The sequence below is a fragment of the Salvia splendens genome, chromosome 4 (genome assembly GCF_004379255.2).
Source record: "Salvia splendens isolate huo1 chromosome 4, SspV2, whole genome shotgun sequence".
NCBI lineage: Eukaryota > Viridiplantae > Streptophyta > Magnoliopsida > Lamiales > Lamiaceae > Salvia > Salvia splendens.
Window position 1 is genome coordinate 31,835,971 of NC_056035.1, and position 23,905 is coordinate 31,859,875.

General features: G+C 37.7%; 3 protein-coding genes across 5 annotated transcripts; all 3 read right to left on the reverse strand.

Moving 5' to 3' along the window:
- Window positions 1-625: 625 nt before the first annotated feature.
- Window positions 626-3,096, reverse strand: LOC121801547 (probable protein S-acyltransferase 1). Of its 2 annotated transcripts, none has more exons than XM_042201058.1 (5): window positions 2,667-3,096; window positions 2,180-2,316; window positions 1,782-2,087; window positions 1,450-1,671; window positions 626-1,362 (listed from the first exon to the last, which is right to left on the reverse strand). In XM_042201058.1, the coding sequence occupies exons 2-5, from the start codon at window positions 2,255-2,257 to the stop codon at window positions 952-954; spliced, it is 1,017 nt and encodes a 338-aa protein (XP_042056992.1). In that variant the 5' UTR covers window positions 2,258-2,316; window positions 2,667-3,096; the 3' UTR covers window positions 626-951. The 2 variants fall into 2 exon arrangements, with proteins under 2 accessions (XP_042056992.1, XP_042056991.1); XM_042201057.1 differs by having other exon boundaries at window positions 2,180-2,359.
- Window positions 3,097-3,526: 430 nt separating this feature from the next.
- LOC121799464 (splicing factor 3B subunit 1-like) lies at window positions 3,527-7,816 on the reverse strand. 2 transcript variants are annotated; one of them, XM_042198844.1, is made up of 2 exons: window positions 7,737-7,816; window positions 3,527-7,459 (listed from the first exon to the last, which is right to left on the reverse strand). In XM_042198844.1, the coding sequence occupies exon 2, from the start codon at window positions 7,401-7,403 to the stop codon at window positions 3,627-3,629; it is 3,777 nt and encodes a 1,258-aa protein (XP_042054778.1). In that variant the 5' UTR covers window positions 7,404-7,459; window positions 7,737-7,816; the 3' UTR covers window positions 3,527-3,626. The 2 variants fall into 2 exon arrangements, with proteins under 2 accessions (XP_042054778.1, XP_042054777.1); XM_042198843.1 differs by having other exon boundaries at window positions 3,527-7,429; window positions 7,737-7,814.
- Window positions 7,817-21,281: 13,465 nt separating this feature from the next.
- On the reverse strand, window positions 21,282-22,089 carry LOC121797643 (calmodulin-binding protein 25-like). Its single transcript, XM_042196279.1, has one exon. It carries the CDS (start codon window positions 21,923-21,925, stop codon window positions 21,425-21,427), a length of 501 nt encoding a protein of 166 aa, XP_042052213.1. The 5' UTR covers window positions 21,926-22,089; the 3' UTR covers window positions 21,282-21,424.
- Between the last annotated feature and the right edge of the window lie 1,816 nt (window positions 22,090-23,905).

Consider the following 23,905-nt stretch of genomic DNA (forward strand, 5'->3'; position numbering starts at 1 on the left):
TTTTTACTCTTTTACTATTAACAATGTACATTAGTCACTTGTTTTGCATTTTTACAAGCGAACGTGCAGGCACAGCATTCATATTTAAAATATTATAAATTTTATTTAAGTATTACAGTACAATATTCAATACTAGAGAAAGTTCAAATTTAATGTAGAAAATTGGCTTGCTTAAATTTTTTTTTTCTTGCTTGTTAATGTTGATATACTTTTCTGCTACTTTGATCCCAATAGGTTGATTTCACTGTAAAAAAGTACAGAATTTAGAATCAAGATGCCTATTTTATTTTGAGAAAGAGAGAATCAATCATTATTGTTCATTATACAATTATTTTAAAATAAACAAATATGTAGATCCATATTATAGCACAATTAAATAAACATATGTATAAACTAAAAGTGTATTATAGTTAATCCCTTGTAGCTATCTTTTTGAAGAATTAGGCATCCCACGCTGTATTAATCCAGTTGTATAGATTCCAAGTTGGTATTCGTGTATGCTCGACCTCGATTTTCTATTAATTTAATCAGTTTACAATAATATTTTTAATACTATCATCCTTGTAATATTCAAAACTGATTTCTCAATTGTGAATTATTGGTTCCCTTATCAGCCAGCACGATGTTTGGAGCAAATATCTGTCAACATTCAAGAAGACAGACTAGTAATTAAGATAAAACAATTAATGAACAAAAAAAATACAAAGCCTATTGTGGTAAAAGTGGTACAACTATAAACCGCAGAATACATACTTACACCTCTTTCCTGGTGTGACAAATGCAACCATAATTCCTAACCAAAACTGAACAAAGGAAAAATGAAAAATCTAAGCAGCCACAAACAGTGAAAAAAGAGGTGTCTATACACATTTTATTCAATAGTCAATGCGGTTTAAGCAAGTTTTGATCATACCTTATCTACCAAGTACTGCAGAAGATGTTCTCTGAGAGTTAAAACTCAGAGCGATCTTCGTCGGTGAAGCTATCTCCTGTCGTGTATTTGTCGTCTTGATCGGATGGAAGGAAAAAGGGGTCAGGAATCACTTTCCCTTCTTTCGGCTTCTTCAAACTCTCCTCGATTCCCTTGTAATCCAGATTCTGCAGAATGCCTGGGAATGGTTTCCCATCCTTGCCTATCACACCGAGTTCTAAGTCTAGCTTTCCATGTGTCTTTATGAAGTCCGCGCTGAATTTTCTAGATATGGATTGCACGTGGAAATCTGCCTCGTTCACCCATTCCCGGAAGTTGATCTGAGTAGCTACTGGCTTGGAGAAGAAGACTTCCTTGATGTTCTGGCCTATTCCCCGATTGTATGGATTCTCCTTCCTATCATAACGGTACCTGAAGTTCTCATACGTCGTCTGTTCAAATGTTAAGCTCGGATTATGAGAAACGATACCACTAAATATGGAGTGTTTCAAAGTGTTTTGACACGGAAGGTGGCTGACCTGGTTGGTTGACACGAGATAAGAATGGAAGACGCTGAGGCCACCAACGAACCACACGGAGATGAAGCAGTAAAAGATTAGGCTAACTGATACAGTGTCGTTTGACATGTTCCGCCACAAGGGACCTGGTTTCTCGAGAAGGTTCAACAAGGAAAACGTGAAAACGTATATGCACAAGACTGTTGATGTTGTCACGAAACAGAAGAAGGTCCTGTAGTTTCTCTGCATCAAATCAAATTCAAAATCAAGTAACGGGAGAGTCATGTAAATGTGTATGCTACGATAAGCACAACGACACAAAGATAATCAATGAAATGATCAAACATGCTTACAACTCCAATACACTGGCCCACCCATGGACAGTGGTGATCAAACTTCTGGACACAATTGTTGCAGATTGAGCAATGGGAAGCGCGTGGCGGGCGATACAACAAGCAAGTATCACAAAACTTGACTTTAACTGTGTGGCCATTCACAAAAACATCCTTGGTTCTTGGTATCTTGAACGAGGGAGTCCCCCCGCAGCTGGCCCAATCCAAGGATCTAACCGACTCTACCTCAAAATCAACCGGTGGCCGGTTGTTCCTAGGAATTATACCAGGATTTCTCGCAGATGTCATGTAGAGAAACGACAATGCCTGCAACACGAGCCAAACGCAACGATAGGTGAGGAAACTTTGCAAACCGGAAGATCATCTTTTTACTAGCAATTCAGGTTTAAGTTGCCCACCAAAAATGTGAGTATAAATCCTCCGGCCAACACAATACGCCCGTACAAGAAATCAAGCTCTGAGATCCTAAAAAGCATCTTTATACAGAAAGTTAATGCCGGACCACCTATGAGAACCGTCGACAACAAGACTGAGCCTGCATCAGGACCAAAGACCAATCTCCCACCAAATAAAAATTTCTGAATAAATTCAAAAAAAAAACAGAGTTCAGTTCATACATTGTGCAACAGTGCAAGTTGATAAGCATTGCAAAGATTAAATTTTTAATAGCAACAAACCAAACAAGGAATTACAAATCCCTTTCATGAAACCCCAATTTTAATTCAGAGATTTCTACTTCCATGAACAAAATCTATACAAAACAGAAAAATAATGAAACCCTAATTCTACATTGAAGATTTTACACCACAGCAAAACTTCCATGGCTAAACCATGAATATGAAAAAGCATCACATACAAATCAAAATTGGGGGAGAAATATCATACATTTCGACCCCTCCAAACTTGATAGAGGCGTTTCTTTGCCGAGGGACGATCAGTGCATTTAGAGGGTGGAGCAAAATCTGAAAACTTTTGCCCACCCATCGAGGAAAATTGGTCACCTAATTTTTCCTATGAATGATTTTTTGTTAAATTTATCTGCAAACAAAAAAACAAAATTGGTCTAAAATGGGTGAGAGAAAATCAAGATTTCTCAGACGGGCCAGCAGTTGGAGGCATGTAGAAGATGAAAAAAAATCTGTTTTTTATTTTAATTTTTTTTCTGGGTTATTTTGCCTCAACATTATCCACTGGCCCCCTCTGCTCTACAACCCTATCTCTCTCTATCTCTCAACAGCCAAATGATTTCCTCGCGCTATGTCTCTCTGCTTCTCTTACAAATCTCACTATTCTTGGAGGTTGCAAAACGGTTGGTTTTCATCTTCTCCCAATTTATGCGCATTTTTCGCGCGCAACGATTAAATATTTTATATGTATAGAAAACACAATTACTCATGATTTTTTTAAAAAATATTGAAAATGAGTAAATTTGGATACGTTTCCAACTACAGAAATATTATAACCCGTTAATGGAGTAGCATTTTAGCATTTTAATATTATATATTAGTGTAATGATAACGTTCAATATTTGAATAAGTTTTTAGATTATGAATCTCACTTATCTTTATTAGTTTTATACTAAAATGTGAATAAAACAAATTAGTTAAATAAGGGATATATGCAATTTTATTATGGGATGAATCGAAATGGCAAATTGTGATTCTTATCGGAGTAGTATTTATCAATGACAGCAGACACAAAACTTGATGTATAAGATACAAAGCGGTATTTAAATAAGCATGGGATTCAGACGAACATAAGAGTTTATTCAAACTGATTCCACATCAGACAAGTAGAAAATCTTCGAGTAAAATTATGTCTCCTAAAACGATTAACATTGCAGGATCAGACAAACATATGCAGTTCAGGCCTGGAGAAAACATTGTTCTCTTCATCCTCGAGCACAGGATACGAAGCAACGAGCGTGTCTTGAGCACCGATGTAGAGTGAATTATAGATCTTCCAGTACACTTCTCTAACCTTTCTTGCTGGATGGAACAGCCCCTGCAGACAGTAGTTTAGCACAACGGCAGCACCCAATGCCACCCTCATGCCTTCGATGGCTTCCGTGACAGCATTGATGACGTGAGGCGACGTCTCAAAAATGTTAGGCCAGACATAATTCAGGAGGTGGACCAGAGCATCCTCGCACCCCAGGCCTGCAACTCCAAGAGCCATGTGCTTCACAGCTGAGGCTGCAGTTTGCCGATGAACCAGATCCCTGTCCATGAGTGCATCCTCCAGCAGGGGAGTCACTGCATATATGTAGTCTTTTCCCATTTCGCCAATGTATTCAAACAGGAATGAAAGTGATTTCAGGACGCCATTCTGCACGTTGAGCTCGGGGACACGGTATTCATTCATCAACGCAGGAAGGACAGTGAATGGTGAGCATGTTTCTGCGACAATTGCTATGGCCACTGTCGTGCACACACGATTTTGACGTTCCTGAACCTTGAGGTTGTTCAGCAATGTTGCGAGAACATCTTGTGGCCCAATGGCCTTAGCAATGTAACCGAAAGTGTTGACAGTTGCTCTACGGATACCCTTCTTGTGTGCTTTAAGCATCTCCAGGAGCTCGAAGCATATCCTCATCCACTCCCTTGCAGGAACAAATTCAGCTCCACGATCAGCAATTCTGCCAACAAGATCGATACAGTTCTCTTGGACTTTCTCATGACGATTCTTCAATATAGGAGTCAGCCGAGGAAGCAAATCTTTGATAGGTGGAGTCATCTTAGTCATACCAATAACATTGACAATAGCCTTGAGAGCACCCAATATTGAACCCAAAACCTCTGGATATTCCTCTCCTAGATACTCGTACAACACAACACCAAGATGGCCCATCAGTTGTTCTTCTCCACACTGTTTCATAACCACAGCGATCCTAGATATAAGATCTGCTGCTTGTTGTCTCACTTTCGCACTCTTATTGTTAAGGCGCCATTTTATAGTACCACAAATCTGGGGAAGATATGGCTTCACTCTCTGGCCAAGGGAGTTCACAACAGCACCAAAACCGTTCAGCATAACATTGGCGTCATCACTCGTTTGTTCTTGGAAGGCATAAAGAATACCATCAATTAATAGCTCTTCCAAGCGAGCATCAATATCGGATGCACCCAAGTTGGCAACCACGTTCTCAATTGTTTCCATTACCATCCGTCTATAAGGCTCACTTTCGTCTTTCAGGTCTTCAACAATCCTTCCAACTATATCAGCAACCCCAACTTTGTTAGCTATCTCAACCGTTGTCTCCACAAGTTGCTTATAATTTCTTCTGTCCAAGGCCATCCTTCGAACCCAAAAATTGCGGAAGAACTCAGGAAGAATATCATTTCTAATGTATTCTGCCTCTACACCTTCTGTACTCACACACTGCTTCACCACTTTGAGCACAATCTTCTTCATTTCTTCATCTGGAGACTGGAATTCACGAATCAGAATAACCATAACTTCCTTTGTATAGTAGCTAGCATACATAGCATCCATGAGTGGTATGATGAAACCAATGGACTTAAGGAAAGCGGCAAGTACTTTCCCACGATGAGATCTGATGCCCTTCCATAGAGGCTTCAACACAGAGTCAAAGCTTTCAATACCATATGGGGCAGCAGCCTCAGCAAGAGCAGCCAAAGACAGAGCGGTTATTGTTCTGACTTTCTGATTTTCATCATTAAGCCCATGCTCAATGATCTCAACAAGGGATCTCAAGTGGGGAAGAACTGCACACCCTATTAAAATAGCAATCTGCTGCACAATCTTGATACCAGTGTGCCGAGCTTGCCATGATTTCTTACTCTGACAGACAGCTTTCAAGAATGGTAATAGAGCAGGAATCCCAAGGGCAGAGGCAACAACACTAAAAGCTCTTGCAGTGGTGTTTCTCACATACTCATCTATGTTATCAATATCTGGACGCATTGCAGCAATCATAGTGGCCAACCCAGCTGCCTTGCTCAGATTTGAGATGATCTCTCTACCTTCAACACGAGCATAGTAATCCTCATCAATCAACAAAGGCTCAATAACCACCAAAATTTTGTGGACATATGGACGAACCAGTTCATCCAGCTTGTAAAGCACCCTGTCAATAACTTTCACCAACAAGTGTCTCTCTTGATCTTCCAAAGTGGGCTGCATGAGCAACGGCAGAATACGGTTGAACATAGGCCCAGCACCAAATTCCCTTGCCTTATCTGTAAGCTGTCTCAGAGCAGTCTTTCTCTGTGGAGGAGTTCCATTTTTAACTTTTAGCAAGAGTTTCATGATCTTACGCTCCTTCTGCTCTTCTGGAGATAGCTCCTCCTCATTTTCTTCATTCAGCAGCGAGCCAAAGTACTGATAATCTTCTGGTTTCATAAACGGTAAACCTCCAGGCAACTCTTTAGGAACATCAAATTGTTGTCCTCGATTCTCTTCTGGAATGTTATAAAGAGGCGTCCCCATTGGAGTCGGTGTAGCAAGAAGCTTTCGAGCAGGAGTTCGGATAGGAACATAGGAGGCAGGGGGTTCCAAAATCTTATACCCTTCTTCGGGAAACATTGAATCCAGCTCCTCATCAGTCAGTGGCCTATTCCTGTCCTCAATGTCCTTCTCCCACCGTAACAAATTATATTGTTCAGGAGTCATTGCGCCTCGCATAAGAGCATTTGGTGTGGGAGTAGCCATATCAACAGCCCCAAAAGGAGTGACACCAGGGGTATAAGCTGCAGCAGGAGTTGCACCGGGTGTAGCACTACCCATAGTGGCTGGAGTCTCATCCCACCTCGATCTCTGCCGTTTTGGTGTCGGGGTGGCTAGTCCTCCCAGCTTAGGTGTGGCATCCCAAGCCATTCCTGCAGGTGTTGCTCCAGGTGTAACACCTCCGGCAGGAGTTGATTCTGAATCATTAAGGCGCCCAGGGGTTGGGGTCTCATCCCATCTATTTTTCCTAGAGACCGAGGGTGTTGCTTCCCCAATCCTCCCAGGAGTTGGTGTTGCATCCCACCTCCCAATTCCAGGAGTTGAGTCGGGCATATCCCAGTCAGATGCTGCCTTATATTTCTTTGCACCACCAGCATTCTCATCTTGGGACATATCCCATCTATTCCTCTTCTTTGGCTTCTCCACATCTTTCTCCTTCTCCTTGTTCTCCTCCTCTTCCTTCTTTCTTTTTGCTATCTCCCTCCTAACCTCCTCTTCCTTGCGCTTCAGCGCTTCTTCCTTCATCACATCAACATAAGTCCTCACTTCAGGACCAGGGGTCTTGTCCTGGAAAGGATCATTCCTCTCAGGAGATATAATCCTATTCAACCTCCTCCTCCTATAATCATCTTCACGGTCAATAATCTTGCCTGGCTGCTTGAACCCAGACATCTCATCCTCTTCCCCAGACCTCAGAGTCTCCTTAAAATACTGCTTTGGAGCAGTAAATGATGCCATCTTTCGAGCAATCTCATTCTCAGCGGGATCCGCATTATCATCATCCTCATTCACAGCTATAGACTGTTCATAGCCTTCAAACTTGTTCGAACTATACAGATCAGTGTCAAAGGTTAAAGAAGTGAGAGCAGCAAGGTCCTTCTCCATTTTTTGCCTCTCTTCTTTCAACCTTTGAATCTCCGAATCGTCATCCATCTTTCTGATTCTCAATCTCTCCAAAGCTGAAAATATAAAACCCTAGATTAGGAACCCTGTAGGAAATAAACCAAATTTATAAACCGGAAACTACTCCTAAAACAAAAATAAACAGGAAAATTCACTAGTTGGATGACACAAATTCTAACCAGCAAAAACAAGCTTTAGCATAAAACGAAGAAATTAAGTCGAATTATTGCTCGCCTGAACGATTGAATGGAGATGATAAGGGTAAATCAAAGTGAAGTAAAGCAGATATCAAAATCGAAAGCTGACATGAATCGAATTATGCGGATATGCGTAACCTAATGTTTATTGGAAAATAGAGCGAACCTGATTTGGGGAATGTTACCGAAGCGCGGAGAGGAAGCGCGGATATGCGTAACCTAATGTTTATTGCAAAGGCGTTGTTTGCATCTATTAATATATTATTATTATATACCCAAATATTCAAATGGGCTTTATCCACTTAAGTTGGATTTCATCGGATCCATATATAACCCGCCCAGAACCCGAATATATTCATTCAACTTATCGTTGATTTGGGCCTGGACACGGGTCCAACTACACTTTGAGGTCAGCTATCAATCGTTGCTTTGGGCCTCGACTCTACTGCCCAATTAACGCTAATTTATATAGTCCATAACCAAATGCTAATAAACAAATTATTCACTTAAAAAAATACTACTGCAATGCAAAAAAAACTATGTCAACATGATCCAACTTCATTTACTAAATTCACACTCACTATGTAGATACAATATAATTAGGAGCAAATTATAGAAGTAAAGACATACACTTATGAAATCACACATAAAAGACTTTTTGGATCGAATCTCCTAGGAATTGACATTCACCAAGCGAACAAGCAATTCACTCCCAAGTAAATTACAGTTGATAAAATACATTGCCAACCATTTAACAAATTCACAGTCCAAATTCTTCGAATTCAATATTTTCTATACCATGCCTTTTTTAATACTATTACAGTTTTACTATAAAACTAGGGAATAAAGGCAAAAAGCGCATACTTAAATGACACAATAATCACTAAAAAAGTCAAGTTTAACTGTAAATACTTGTAAAATATGTGTTTATCAATCATACCAAATAGTGTGGTATACCAAAAATTCATTATTTTTGCTATTTTTTCTATGATCGCACCCGAACTATAATTGCAAGATTTTAGTGTCATCAAGCACTTTCCAAATTAAATCCGTGTCTTATGTGTAGCAACAATACATAGAGGGCTACTTTGGTACACAATAGGTGAGAAGTGAGGGCATCATTAACGCGATAGGCCGGCCCGCAAATCGTGAGTCCTGGCCCGAGACGTGCGTTGGAGGAGGCGGATTTCCGGCCCAGGCCGGTCCCAGGGTCCGGCGATGGAGGGAGAGGGGCCGTGACGGAGCTGCAATTTTTGTATTTGGAAGAGGAAGAAGAGGGAGAGGGAGAGGGGCGACGTTTTTTTTTTGCATTTTTTAGTTTTTAATTTTTTTTTGCATTTTCTAATTTTTAATTTTTTTTGCCTTTTTTTGCATTTTTTATGTTATAATTTTTAGTTTTTTAGTTTATATTTTATTATTTTTGAATTAAAAATGAATTTCTCGTGTTATAGTTGTTCAACGTTTTCAATTTTTACACGTAAAATAGGTCGAAGTTGTGAATAGTGTCATTTATTAGCTGTGTCCTGCAGGGTTAGAGCAGTTGGGGCCTGGGCAGCAACTGTAGAGGAATGATGACGTGGAAGGGACTTGGGGCCTGAAACCGGGCCGGGGTAAATGATGCTCTGATAATACTATTTGATTCTTTATTATACTAACATATCAATATTGCGTTTAATAGAATGCTTAAATATCTATATTAATCTAAAGTGTCAGTTGGGTGAAATGACACTTTTACCCTTTTTGGAGGGAAACCATTTATTGATTAAATTAATTAATTCTGTAAAAAAAAAGCAAAATTCATAAAAATGGAGTATCAAAAAGCTGCTGCATATGGACGAGAATCAATGCAAAACTTCTCAAACAATTCAATACACAATGCAAAGCTTCCCAAATACTCCAATACCAAATTTCTCCTCTCTATATATACCGAAGAAAAAAGAACAAGAACTTAACAAAATCTATACAAAAACACAAGATCAAAATACTTGAATTAAGTACTGTCGACGCCGGCATAGCAGCCGAACTGCGGGCGGAGCATGGTGGAAGAATATTACAGCAAAACAATAAAAAAAATTTAATCTTGGGAATGAAGAAAGTTGAACCAAATCAAATCTTGAAATGTCGGAGCACACCACAACCTGGCCGGCTGTGGTGAAGCAGGGCGGTGGAGCAGCGGGGCTAACATTAATAATGAGAAAGCTCCAACTCTTAAAACTCTAATCTTAATGTGCAAAATTTGTGTTCTATCTTATTGCAGGAAAACGCGTGTTATGCAAGCTCAATCACCAATATACAGCAGAAACACCCAATCCACATATACTAAGTTGAGATAAAAAAACACACAAAACATTAAACTACAAAAAGGAAATTAAAATTACATCTTAGAGATAGATGGATTTGGTTTATATGGAGGCCGAGAGGCACGACTGCGGTATTGTGCCTTGCGGCAGCGGTGAGACTGATGTTTAGTGGGTCGGCGGACAAGAGGAGGGTTCGGCGGCGGCGGGAAGCTGGTGTTCAGCCGTTCCGCCGATTAGAGGGAGGAAATGAGGGAATCGCCGGGCATGGCGGCTGGCGGGTGAGGAAGGGGTCAAGGAGAGGCAGCGAGCTGGTGGGAGGAACGGCGAGTGTGGGAGGAACAATTAATTTAGGATTTGAGGAATATTGGTTTATGTATGCTATTTGGGCTATTGTTTGGGCTTATAGGAAGAAACGAAAAAGATGAAATTACACTATAACTGCCACGTTTAATTCACTAACTTTTGCTTCTTGAAAATAACTTTGTATTCTATTCTATTTAATGTTTTAAATATCTACACATATATAAAGGGGAGTTTTTTAAAAATTTACATAAATGCCATTGTAATTAATTTAAATTTATATAATAGTAATAACTTTAGATCTTTTTTTCACCCATTTTTTTTGTTTGACCAGAGGTATTCCGAACCCGCCTTCGGCGGAAGCTGATTAATCCTGCTCGACCGGGCTTGTGGATTAATGCCTATACATATATACCAGGGAAGTTTTCTAGAAACTTACATAGATGCTATTGTAACTAATTTAAATTTATATAATAGGAATAACTTTAGATCATTTTTTCCACATATTTTTTTTGGTTTGACCCCAGGTGTTCCGAACCCGCCTTCGACGAAATCGGATTAATCATGCTCGACCGGGCTTGCGGATTAATGCCAAAAGTCTCCCAGTGGGTGGTGGAGTTTGAACCCATGACCTCAAGGTCATCGCAGTTCCACGCTACCAACTGCACTTATTCTAATTAAATCATTCTCTTTGATCATTAGTCACACATTTTCTCTTTGTCATTATCTTTATTGTTTTTACTCCACTTAAATCATAAATTAAAATTGTATAAAATCGTTTGTCGAATTTAAAATGTTTCATTTATTAGGGAGTAGTAAATTATTCATTTAGAATGAAACAAGATAAGTACATTTCTGTTTTTTAAATCTTCTAATTACTTTGAATTTTTATTTTCTATATATTCATTATATTTTGTACTATTATTGTTTGAAATTCTTATGTTCCGTGCATAGCACGGGTGTTAATACTAGTTTACACTAAAATGAAATGTTTTCTAAAATGGGAATTTTTTTCTCTCTCTTACTCTATTCTCTCTTCATTAACTCAAAAACAACACTACATAAATTCTCATGCTTGAAACCAAATGTTTAATATTTATTGAGACAGAGGGAGTACTTGTTTGACATGATGTATTAAAATTTAAAATATATTTAATATTAATTATAATTAGTGATTTTATCAATTAACACCTTAGAAGTACTGGTATGCAGAATATCAGAAATCAATATTAATATTTGTGGACTTTTGATTAATAGAGAAGGGTAGTTTGCTTCGCACCATAAAATTTTGCATGAGGCCATCTCATTGTGGATGAATCAACGGATTCAAATTAAACTAATGCTATCAAATATGCCAATTTTTTAGAAAAGCATATCCAATATGTTATTGTAATGTAATATAAATTGGAATTTGAATATGAATGTTGACCCATTTTGCGATTAGATGGTCTTGTACAAATTTAAATGAAAACTTATACACCGCACTGGGCTTTAATTAAAAATCAATACCACTAATCCGATTGTTGGATTGGGTCCAACAACCCTACTATTTACATATCTATAAAAAAAACTAAGAAATCATTTTCTCAAACCATAGTCCTTAACCTAGCTATTACTACTAAATTAATTTAAATTGCATGCATGCTGTCATTTCTCAAAATCCAACCAATTAGAGTGTCCACTATAGTATAGGCGCGTCGGCCGCCCCGGCGGGGGCGATCTATAGTGGGCGGGACGTCCGCCCCGAAGCGGACAAAAAAAAGGGGGCGGAAGGCCTTCCGCCGAGAAATGTGCGAGGACGCGCCGGTCGCCGGGCTGCGGGGCGGCCGGCGCGCCGGCCTATAGTGGGGCGGTTTGCGGCGGGGCGGACGATTTGTTATTTTTTATTTTTTTTTAAATTCAATTTAATTTACCTATAAATACACCTCATTTCACTCATTATTTTTACACCATTCCAATTCTTCACTCATACTTTCTCTCACTAAAATTTGTGGATTCCATTGGTAATTAAAATGGATGATTTGTGGAACGAGGCGTGGAATTCTCCGATTCAAGAGGTGCAGAACGACGCCGACGCGGAGGATGTGGCGCGCGCGGAGGAGATCGCGGAGGCCGCGATCCCTCGTACGATTACTCGTCGTCGGACCATCCAACGAGACCATAGCGGAGCGCACCAACGTCTAATGGCGGACTACTTTGTGGATAACCCCTGTTATCCACCCGAGATTTTCCGTCGGCGATTCAGAATGTCGCAACGACTCTTCAACCATATAGCGACGAATTTGGCGGATCGGTACCTGTACTTCACCCTCCAAAGTGATTGCACTAGCTGGATCGGGTTGTCTACTCTTCAGAAGTGCACCGCTACAATCCGGCAGTTTGCCTACGCCAGACCGGCTGATATGTTCGACGAATACCTACAGATGGGTGAGACGACTAGCCTAACGGTGCTCAGGCAGTTTTGTAAGGGGATTTGGGAAATATTTGGTGGGGAGTTCCTACGAAAGACCACCCCTGATGAGTGACAGAGACTGCTAGATATGCATTGTGCGGTTCACGGTTTCCCAGGAATGTTAAGAAGCATCGATTGCATGCATTGGGAGTGGAGAGACTGCCCGGTGGCGTGGAAAGGTCAGTTCACTACTGGTTTCAAAGGCAGACATCCCTCGATGATCCTGGAAGCCGTTGCTAACTACCGTTTGCGGATCTGGCATGCGTATTTCGGTGTTGCAGGTTCGAACAATGACATCAATGTTCTTCAGTCATCGCCTCTATTCAATGATGAGTGCCGTGGGGAGGGTCCCAAAATCAGCTTCGTATCCAACGACACGCAGTACAGTAGGGGATACTATTTGGCAGATGGGATATGTCCTCGGTGGCCCATATTCGTCAAGACAGTTCGCCAACCGGTTGGACCGAAGAAACAATATTTTGCGCGAAAATAAGAGGCTGGTAGGAAGTATGTTGAGCGAGCTTTTGGTGTCCTCCAAGCGCGATGGGCCATTATACGGTGCCCGGCACGAGTTTGGCACGAAGATGATGTTGCGAATATTATGTTCGCATGTATCATATTGCATAATATGATAATAGAAGATGAAGGATTTGCTGCAGAGCGCTGGGCACCGGAAGATGGCGCAAGTACAAGTAACGGTGTTGCCTCCGCACCGATCCAGATGGGCGTACCACAGAGCAATGAATATTTGATCCAACGTTTTCACTGATATGCGCAGGAGCACAGCACATACCGCACTCCGGGCCGATTTGATTGAAGAAGTTTGGGCACGTAGGGGAGGTGGCGGCGTAGTGTGAACACCATCGTGATGTTCAATAGATTAACATTTCGTTGTATAATTTTTCCAGTACTTTAATACGACGAAAATTTAGTGTTTAATTTTAATTTCTTCACTTATAGCCGTTTTTTCTAATTACGTATAGTCCGATAATTTTAATTATAATTGAATTAAAATAAACGAAAAAAATTGAGGTTATTGGAAGTGTCCGCCTATAGTGGCGAAAACTTTTTTTTTGGACGCAGACAAAAAACTAGGGTTGTGGATAAAAAATGAGCGGGGCTATTGGAGTGGTCCGTCATATAGTAGACGCTCTTAAAATCTCAATCAATGTAGCTAGTAGGTGTACTATTCTATTTATGATTGAAGCAACTTGTGGAGGATTCTTTGAGGTGCATTTATGGGGGACAATATTTTGAGTTGCTTTCTAGATTGTTAATGTAGTGGGATGGTCAAAAATGAAAATTTCTCGGAAATCCTTTGACAGAAAACAAAACAATTAAGTGTTCTTGAATAATTCTAATTGGAAAGAAAGGAAACTGATTCTATATCTATGGTTATGGGTCATGAGTCTACTTACATTTATCTGCTTTAGACCAAGTCTTAATATTGATTCTTACCTTTATAGATGCATAGTGGGAGCAGTTTTATAGTCACTTTCTCATTATATCTCTTTTAACAAGTATTGGGTGTAGTATGATTTTATAAGAATATGAACACACTTCCTCCTAGCTAACTCTACTTGTATAACTAAATTAGTAATTATACATGAATACTTTTTTTTCCTTTTCAAATAAAAACGACTTGTTATTGTGGTCGTGCAATGATTTATATGAGATGTGGACTTTTACTACGGTCAAGGTAGACTTTATACAACCAAATATCGTAGGATTTCAAAGAAAAATTAGTGACGATTGTGCTAAACAATTCATATTTTTTGACAAACAATGAGTTGGTGAAAAACCAAAATTTTGATATTAATTATTCATTTTTTTAAAACAATTAATTTATAAAATACTCTTCGATTTTTGTTGAATTTATTTGAATTGTAAATTTAACCTCTACCATTAAATTTTAGACTTCTTCACTCTGTGCAAGAATAATATATGGTATTACGTGTTAAGGGAAAATAATTAATTTGGTTGAATAATGAGCTCAGTATAAGATAAGCATGAGATCATCTGGAAAAGTATAAGGGCATCCCATCGCCACTCTCCGGGGCGGATGGCGTCGGTGCCAGCGGCGCGACACAGCCTCGTCCGCCGCTGTGCTCGCCCCAACGGCACGGCGCTGCTCGATAACAAGAGCACGTCCGTGCCGCTGAGCAGGTCGACGTGGCAGCCTCCTATTGGCCAACGGCAATGCCGTTAGCTTTTTCTATTTTTTTTAAAATTCGAATTTAATTTAAAAAAATATTTTTAAATAAAAAAAAAATATTTTCCCACTTCCCAATAAATTATATTCATTTTCTCCACACTTTTACTTTATTTTTCATTTTTTTCCCCAAAATTCACATTTTTCATCTATAAATACCCCAATTTCCACACAAAAAATTTCACACCACACTATACAATTATCATCTAAATTCTCTCATCATTTCTCAATGTTTCACTCTTGTAAAAAAAAATGTCCGGCTCCGGCGATCATCCCTCCGACTCCCGCGGATGGAACCACGAATGGTTCAACCCAACACCATTCCCTCATCCGGATACGGAATTCTCGCCCCCTCCTCAAACCCAAGGTTCTCGAATTCCGGGTGGCTATTGGCCTTATCCGGTGGACGAGCAAGATGCACCCGATGGGCGATACGGGTGGGCATCCGAACAAGGATCGGGATCGGGATCGGGAGGGATCGCTGCTCCCAAACTCCGGAGGACAACCCCAGTGCCCGTCCTTTTCATCCTCTTCCTCGTAGTGTTCCTACTCATAGTCGTGGCGGTGAAGTTCACGTCCGCACCGCGTACACTCCGCCGGAAGTGGAGAAGATGTTCAAAGCCTATATGAAAATATACAAAGATCCGAAAACCGACACTAACCAAATCGGGGAGAGGTTTTGGTGGCACGTCTCTCGCCGGTACAATGACAACCGACCGGGGGGAACCATCGAGCGAAACGATAGTATGGTGCGCAATGCCATCTTCAGAGCCAACGAAGAAATCCAAAAGTTCCAGGGGTATTACCTCCAGGAACAGCGATCGGCGGGGAGGCATGAGCGAGGCCGGCATCATCACGGGCGCCATGTCGACCTACCATTCCATGCATGGCAAACCATTCAAGCACCTCGGCGCTTGGCAGCAAGTGCATAGAAATCCGAAGTATAGGCGTATCATCCTCCTCCAGCTCCACCGGCAAACGGTCGTTATCCCTATCCGACGGCGGCTCCGATGAGGTGGCTAGCCAGCTTGCCGGAACTAACTTGGGTAGCCCCGACGCTAGCCCGAGCAGTTCCCAACGTCCCCGCTCCCTTTGTGCCACCTCAACCCCCCACCAACTCGTTGTGGACCCTTTTGGCTCAACTCAATTTGGCCGATAGGTCTCGGATGACTCGCGAGCAACTTGATTCACATTTGGCAATGATACAGGGTCTCCGAAAAACATTGGAGATAGGGCCAGAGGACTAGTCTTCCACGGGGGTATTTTTAATTATGCAATTTTTAATTTTAGGATTTTAATTATGTAATTTTTAATTTTTAGGACTTTAATTATGTAATTTTAATTTTTTTTAGTAATTTATAATAGTATTTCGGGTATTTTTAATGCATTCTAATATTGTGGAAATGTTTTTATTTAAATTGAATAATAGAATGGTGGGACCCTTGAGCATGTCCTGGCGAAAAAGTATGAATGTGGGTGTTGTGCTCTTGAGAAGAGTATGGACTAAAAAATAAATAAAATGATTTCGGACCCACTTCCATGCCCTTGCACGTGGATGGTCTAAGCTAGAGAATGGAAACGCAGAAAAGACGAGATCTCAAATTAATGGAGTAAATTGCAAAGACTTAAAACAAAGTCAATTGCACGTCATTGCTTACAGAATCCAAAGACTACTATTTCTTGCGGGTCATCAACTCTCTTCTAGAATCTAGATAGTACCATTCTAATTAAATTGTTAATTTGTAATGTTTTATAGTACTAATATTTTTTACTTCATCCATCTAATATGACTGCAATTAAAATTATTCGTTTATCTTCCTCTATTTTAAATGAGCGTCACCCTTCAGCTTTCACTAATTTATTACATTAGAAACTTCAGGATCAGTTATTGACAAACTACGTAAAAATTTATAGTATTAATTTCTGAATACCCTAATGGATTGTGATCTCTGGCTGAATGTAAGAAACAATCTATAAGATGTTTACGAACCACCATTTAATTAAAAATGGGGGAAATATCATTTATTACTTGATTTAATCATTTAATAATTCAAACGCTATAAAGATGTAATAGTGGTTGGTACGAATAAATGAAATAAGTTAGAATTGAAATGATAATTAATATGACTGGAATAACATTTCTTATGGCTGTACATGATGATGTAATAGTTTATATTTTAATCTTATAAAATGAATATCTTTTGTACATTATATCTCCTTGTATTTAAAATGCGATAATAAAACTACTTCATTTGTCTAAACTATAACATTATGAAAAAAAATTATACTTAAATGTATGTAGTAAGTAGTATATAATTAGATTTATATTGGAGAAATATTTTTGTTTAAATTAATTCATATATAACCTTAATACTAGTAAATTATTCTTAAAATTAACCTGGAGTATTATTATTATTGTTTCTGAATTAATATATACTAATTCCTCCGTCCCATTACATGTGACACATTTATTTTGGGCATATGTTTTTAGGCAGTGTTGAAATGAATAGAGAGTAAAGTTTGAGTGAAAAAAAAGTAGACAACAAAAGTTGGAAAGAGATTTTTTTAATAAATAAAAGACTCAAATAAAAAGATGGTGAGCAACAATTCAACAATATCCCAACAAAAGTAAGAGAGATATAAAATATTTTGTCATAAAAAGAAATAATTTACTAGTGGGACGGCTTAAAAAGAATAGACTTCACTTATAATGATAGGGAGGTACTTATATATGGAGTATATATAAATTACTCATTAATTATGAATCACTGAAAATTCTAGGAACAATGACTGTTCTCGCCCCAATGAGAATAATGTTAGATGAAAACATTGCAACAATACAATAGTGAATAGTGATGGAGTATTTAAGAACCTCGAATAACTAATTATTAATTTGCCTAACAACGGATGAAAAGAGATAGAGAATTGAAGTAGTTCTTCAAAATTTCGTCTTATACTACAAACTATTTCGTGAATAATGTCAAATACATTTTTGAAGAAAGTTTAATTAAACGTGCGCTGTTTAAATCTTAATTAATAGTACTCCATAGATCAGAAACAATGGTATGATTTGAATTTTTATTGCACTTTTTTTCAAATCAATGTGAATGAAACCGTGTATTTTTTACAACAATAATGCTATGCGGCCACAACGTGGTATTTCTGTAAATAATTGCAAAAATAATATAATAAAATAATAGTTTTAGATAGTGCTTAAGTAGTTTTACACAATCACCTTTCCTTCCAATTTTGGAGAGAGAATACACGTTAATTTCAAATTAAATGTTGAAACTAATTTCTGTCTTCACTAATTACAAACTATATTTTCCAAAATAATTATTATCGGATCCTAATGAAGTATGTACGTTTATTGCACAATTATTCTTGAACTAATGAAGTATGTACGTTTATTGCATATAAAAAAATTTCATTATAATTAAATAATTTGTTCATTAAAGAAAGTTCCATTATAGTCGAGATAATTAATATATTTTTCACTCTTAATTTATTTGCTTTCTTACTTTACTCATTATTTTATTCAGTTTTCTATTTTTTTTCTCGTTTACTTTATTATCTATATCTTAACAGTTAACACATTAAACATGTACTCCCTCTGTCCCACGAGAATATACACTTTTTTTAGTTCGTTTCACAAGAATATACACTTTCTAATTTTGAAAATTTTTTACCCTGTAATGACGTGAGATCCATTCTCCGCTAATAATATTTTTATTTACTTTTTCTCTCTAGTTTTCTCTTATTTTGCCAATGTTATATTAAAATTGAGACGAACCCAAAGTGCATATTTTTTTAGAGGGAAAGAGTATATTTTAACGGAGAAAATAACATTTACTGTGACACTCCAAAATGGATAAGTCTAATCATATGATTACAATTATATTCTCCTATACTAGTAACTACAATTCCAAAAAATAATAAGAAGAATAAGTACTACTGTAGTAAATAAATAAGTATACTAAATTAAATGAGTAACAGAAATGGGTATAGTTTGATATCGTGTACCATAATGTTATTACTTAATTTATTTAATAATAAATATATACTCCTAAGTTTAATAATAAATATATATTTTTAATTAAGTGATTCTTAAGTTTAAATGACCACTTAGATATTTCAATTAATATTATATATAGTTACACTGTATTGATTTTAGATTTAATTTATAGGTGCTAATTTGAGATTTAATTAATCAATCGGTTCAACTAATAAATTGGAAATATCAGGTGAACAATTAAAGTATTCATTTTAAATAAGTTTTCATTTGGTGAAGCCAAAAGAAGGCAAGACAATTTATTATATCAAAATATGTGAGTTAAACTCCAAAAATTAATTAGCACTACAATAATACTCATCCATATTTTTTCCAAACACTAATTAATAACCTCAAATTTCAACTAAAATATCTTCCCAAATGAAAAATAATTATTGAATTGTTCAATATGTCTAAAATATATTTTCTTGAGAGAGGACAAGCATTACGCCATTTAACCTACAACGTCCACGTACCTTTTTTTTAAGTTTCAAATATTATAGGTGGGTGCATTAAAGTATTGCAATGAAGTGTATAAAATTGTGGAGCGTCACGTTACGTCCATTACAAATCTTCAATAAATAGTGAACTCGTTAAAAACATATCTAATCCTCTACATCTTCCAGATTGGTAGTCTATATTATCATTAATAATTAAATATGAATTATGTTTAATTCATAGATTGAATTTTATAATTTTATGTTAGATGAATAATAGTATAATAATACATTATAACCACCAGCTCCAGCTCTATTTAAAGTAATATCACAACTTAATTTAAAAATAAATAATTATATGATAATGAGTCATAACAATTAAATCCCAATCCCAAATCGTTTAAAGGTTTATTATAGCTCGTATACGGTATACCTTTACTGATCGAGATACACAAATTTATGCGATTAAATCGTCCACATAAACAATTGATAATAAGTGGAGTATATTCAATACACATATACACTCAAGAAACAGTAAATAAGTTACTTTACCCAATCTAATCATCTGAACTAATACAAAATATAGGTGAACAATTTAATCAATCATGATTAACTATGTACAGTTGTCAACAATATTGCATGATAATTGATAAAGACCTATTGAACGCTACAAAATACTTAATTGTTTAATTAATCAGCATATATTTAATTTATTAAAGCTAATCAAATAATCTTTCTCGAGATAACGTATCGACCAACCTACAACTTGTTGCTGCATCAAGACCCAAGTCAACCAAGTACTGTTACCAAACATATTATTTAAGTATAAACTGTCTTTTAATTTGGAATTTTCATTTGTTGGGAATTAATTTGATTTTGGTCGATATGAGCTTGTGAAGATATAATGAAGAATCGAGTATTTTTTAAGAATAATGAGCCTAATTCGTTTTTCATCGTAGCACATAAATAGTTGCAGATGAAAAACATATACATGCACCATTACATGATTAAATATGACAGGCGATTGCTAAAAAAAGTTTGCTTGCACTTTAACTAATTTAGGCATGTGATATGTCATTCACTGAAAAAAGAAGTTTAGTGAAATAAAAGTTTGTATCATATGATAAATTAAGTCGCCATGTGTGTTTCATTCATTCTTTCTTTTTATCCATTTTAAAAAAATACTCATTAAACTTTATTACCGTTTATTATTAAAATTGATTGTAAGATTCATATAAGAGTATCTATCCTTCAGCAATTTTTTTACTTGTCACTCATCAAAATCTTATTTAAATGCATATGATAAGTTTGAAAAAATGATTATAATATTTACTTTACCTTTATTAGTTTTAAGTTCTAGTATATGATTGATGATATTTCTTTTGATCTAAAATGGTCTCTTGATTATTTGTATCTTCCAAACAAGATTATTCATATGCATAAAAATGGTCTATTTGTAGATTTTTCAGTGAACATTGTGATGCGAATTTGGGAGATGGACGTCGAACACGACATGGATCGATTGATGTCCAAGAGTAAATTATCAAGTTGAGCATAAAAGAAGAGAGCTAAAAGTCAAGTCTGGGGATTCAGAGGTGACCACCCGACTGGGTAGCTCGGGAAAGAGCATGCCACGGCCACCTAATCCTAATCGGGTAGAGCTACTTGGGAGTCCATGGCAAACCACCCCACCCCACCAGAATGGTTATGGGTTTGTTGCAAGATCACCTACCTGGTCAGATAGGGTTTGCGGGAGGGAACGCCCTCTACTTGACTGGGTGCAATGTTACACCCTTTTTCTACCCGCTAGACCAGGATCACACAGGCATCTCACCCAACCAGGTTAAATAAGGCCAAAAATTTCATCCCCTCCTCAACTAAACGACGTCAATCGAAGTAAAAAAAATGGTGTCGATGAATTGCAAATTAAAAACAACTACACATAGGCGGCACACATAATTAACTGAAAAACGTAATTTGGAAATTATAAAACAGAGCTGCAAGCAACTTGATTTTCCAACCAGATATTAACAGATCCCTCCCCTCAGCCTCTCTAACTTGGAAACACATAAACAGAAGTAAAATTACATTTCACTCCCCAACTACATAACCTTCCACGACTCCAGCGTCGGGAAGCTGCAAAACGACTTCAACCCAACCGCCGCCGCGGCGCTCGAGCCATCCAGCGTGTCAAATGACGACGGCTGCTGCATCCGGCCGAACGCCCTCTGCGGCTCCGGCTTCAGCACTGCCAGCTGCCCGCTGAACCTCACCCCGGTCACCTGCTGCACCATCTGCCGGAAGTTCGCCGGATCCGCCGCGATGAACGTCGTCGCGGCGCGCTTCGACGCCCGCGACTTCCGCTTCGAGACCCTGCCGCACGGGGGCAGGCTCCGCCGCTGCTTCGGCGCCGCGGCGTCGTTCTCGGAGGCGGTCGGCGGAGAGGGCTTGGCGAAGGCGTCGCCGTCGGACGAGGTGGTGGAGATCGAGTTCTGGAGAGCCTTTGTTAGGGTATCGGTTTGGATGTCGGCGATCCAGGAATCGCCGAATGTGGGGCGGAACATCCACGGCAGCTCCATCGCCATCAAATTATCGGATGCCATTGGAAAAACAACTTGATTTGAGTTCAATTACGGCACGAAACAACTGGATTTGAAAATTGAGAAGTGAGAAGAGGAAGATTAGGTTTGTTTTAGGGGGAAATTGTGTGAATCTAGAGGGAGGGAGGGAGTGTGTGAGGAGAGATGGCGGAAGGAATTACAGAGGAGAGGTGATGGGGGGGGAGAGTAATAAATAGGGCGGTGAAGAACCGCGTTCCTCGGGACACGCGGCAGCTGGAGATGTACGGATGGTTAACCGTGGTTTACTAAAGAGGGAAATATGTCTAGTGGAAATTAGACTTAAAATTTTACTGAGCTAATAAAGTAGCTGCACTGGTTCACGGCGCAGTGCGTAGCCGATATGTAGGCTTCACTCGTGGTCCTGCTTTTGTTTGCCTTATTTTGGGCATATTTATCTAAATCTAATGCTTAATAAAGGATTTCCTTGTTTGAGTGGAAATTTACTCATCGTTAAGCTGTCGCATGGAGATTAGGGCTGGCAATTTTTTTAGTACAGTATGATAATTAGACATTTATCATATTCTTTGTCTCATTAAAATTAATTTTTTTTATTATCTCGTTAAAAATAAAACATTTTCTAAAATAAAAACAACATTACAATCACATCTACTTTTTCATTTCTCTTACTTTATTTTTTTTATTGACTCACAAAACAATACTACATAAAATCTCGTGATGAAAAGCAAATATTTCATTTCTAATGAGATAGAGAAAGTATGAAAATAATGTGTTTGAGTCAAAACTATTGGGTTCGTATCCTTATTGGGTTGACCCATTAAGAACACGAAAATTTCATGCCAGATTCAGGTTACTCATTAAGAAATAATAATATTATTTTAAAATTAATAATATTAGGGTACATAGCATGAGTGAAATGTGAATTTTGATTTCTGAAGTTTGGATTTGTTAATACTTAAATTACTTATCGTTTCATATTGACCCAAGGTAGTTCGTGTCATTATAGGTTCGTGTCGTGTTTGGGGTTGAGGGTAGCAGGTTGGGTTTGTGTCCGGATTTGAAATTTTCTTAACAGGTCATGTTCGTATTTTTGTTATTGGGTCAGGTTGTTTATAGATTGACACGATAACGACTCAACAATCAGGACTCCATTAATCTAATTAGCTGAAATGTTAAAAATGTTTGTTTGGATTAGTTGAATTGAAGGGAATGGAAGTGCAAGATAATATTGTTAGGGTTTGTTGCAATAATATAACTACACCACACGTAGATAGAATTAAACTCAAAATTTCTCAACAAAGAAAATTTAAGGGAAATCGATTTTGTCACATAAATTAAATTTCATTAGCCCAATAATCACCTTGTTACTTTCATTTATTGATATTTGCATAGTATATAAAAAAATTGACATCTATTCTATAACTATAGTATAATCTTTCATTGGCCAAGTGTGGGTCCCAATGTAGTTAAGGCCCATGTGATGACCCCTTATTTTAATCCATTCATTTTTCCGCGTGGGTCCTAAAGAATCTTTTAGAATTTATTCAATAATTTTAGCCGTGAATTTTAATAAAAATCTTTTTGTGCTTATTATTCATCATCAGTATACAATTTTGTTTGGATTTGAGAATAGATAAATCATCCGAGTGACCCTTGATAAGTATGAATGTATGATACTCCTACTATTTAGTTTTCTTAAAATCAACAATAGTTTGATTAAATATTACTACTTGTAGATAATAAATAAGGATTTGACTTCCATTTATAGAATTATATATAGTCACGTCTAAGATTTTTGATTCTATCTTTCAAAAGGTTTGTCGATGAATTCGTGAAAATATGAAGATAAATTATGAGCAATTTTATTTTTTAGAATGACAAAGACTATAATCGTGAATGGAGCCAGAGAGTGACTTTCTAGAAGGAAAAAAAGGGGTGATTTTAAGTTTGAAAATCAAAAGGGTGAAGGCGCCAGCAGTGACGTAATGGTGATGGGGGCGTGAC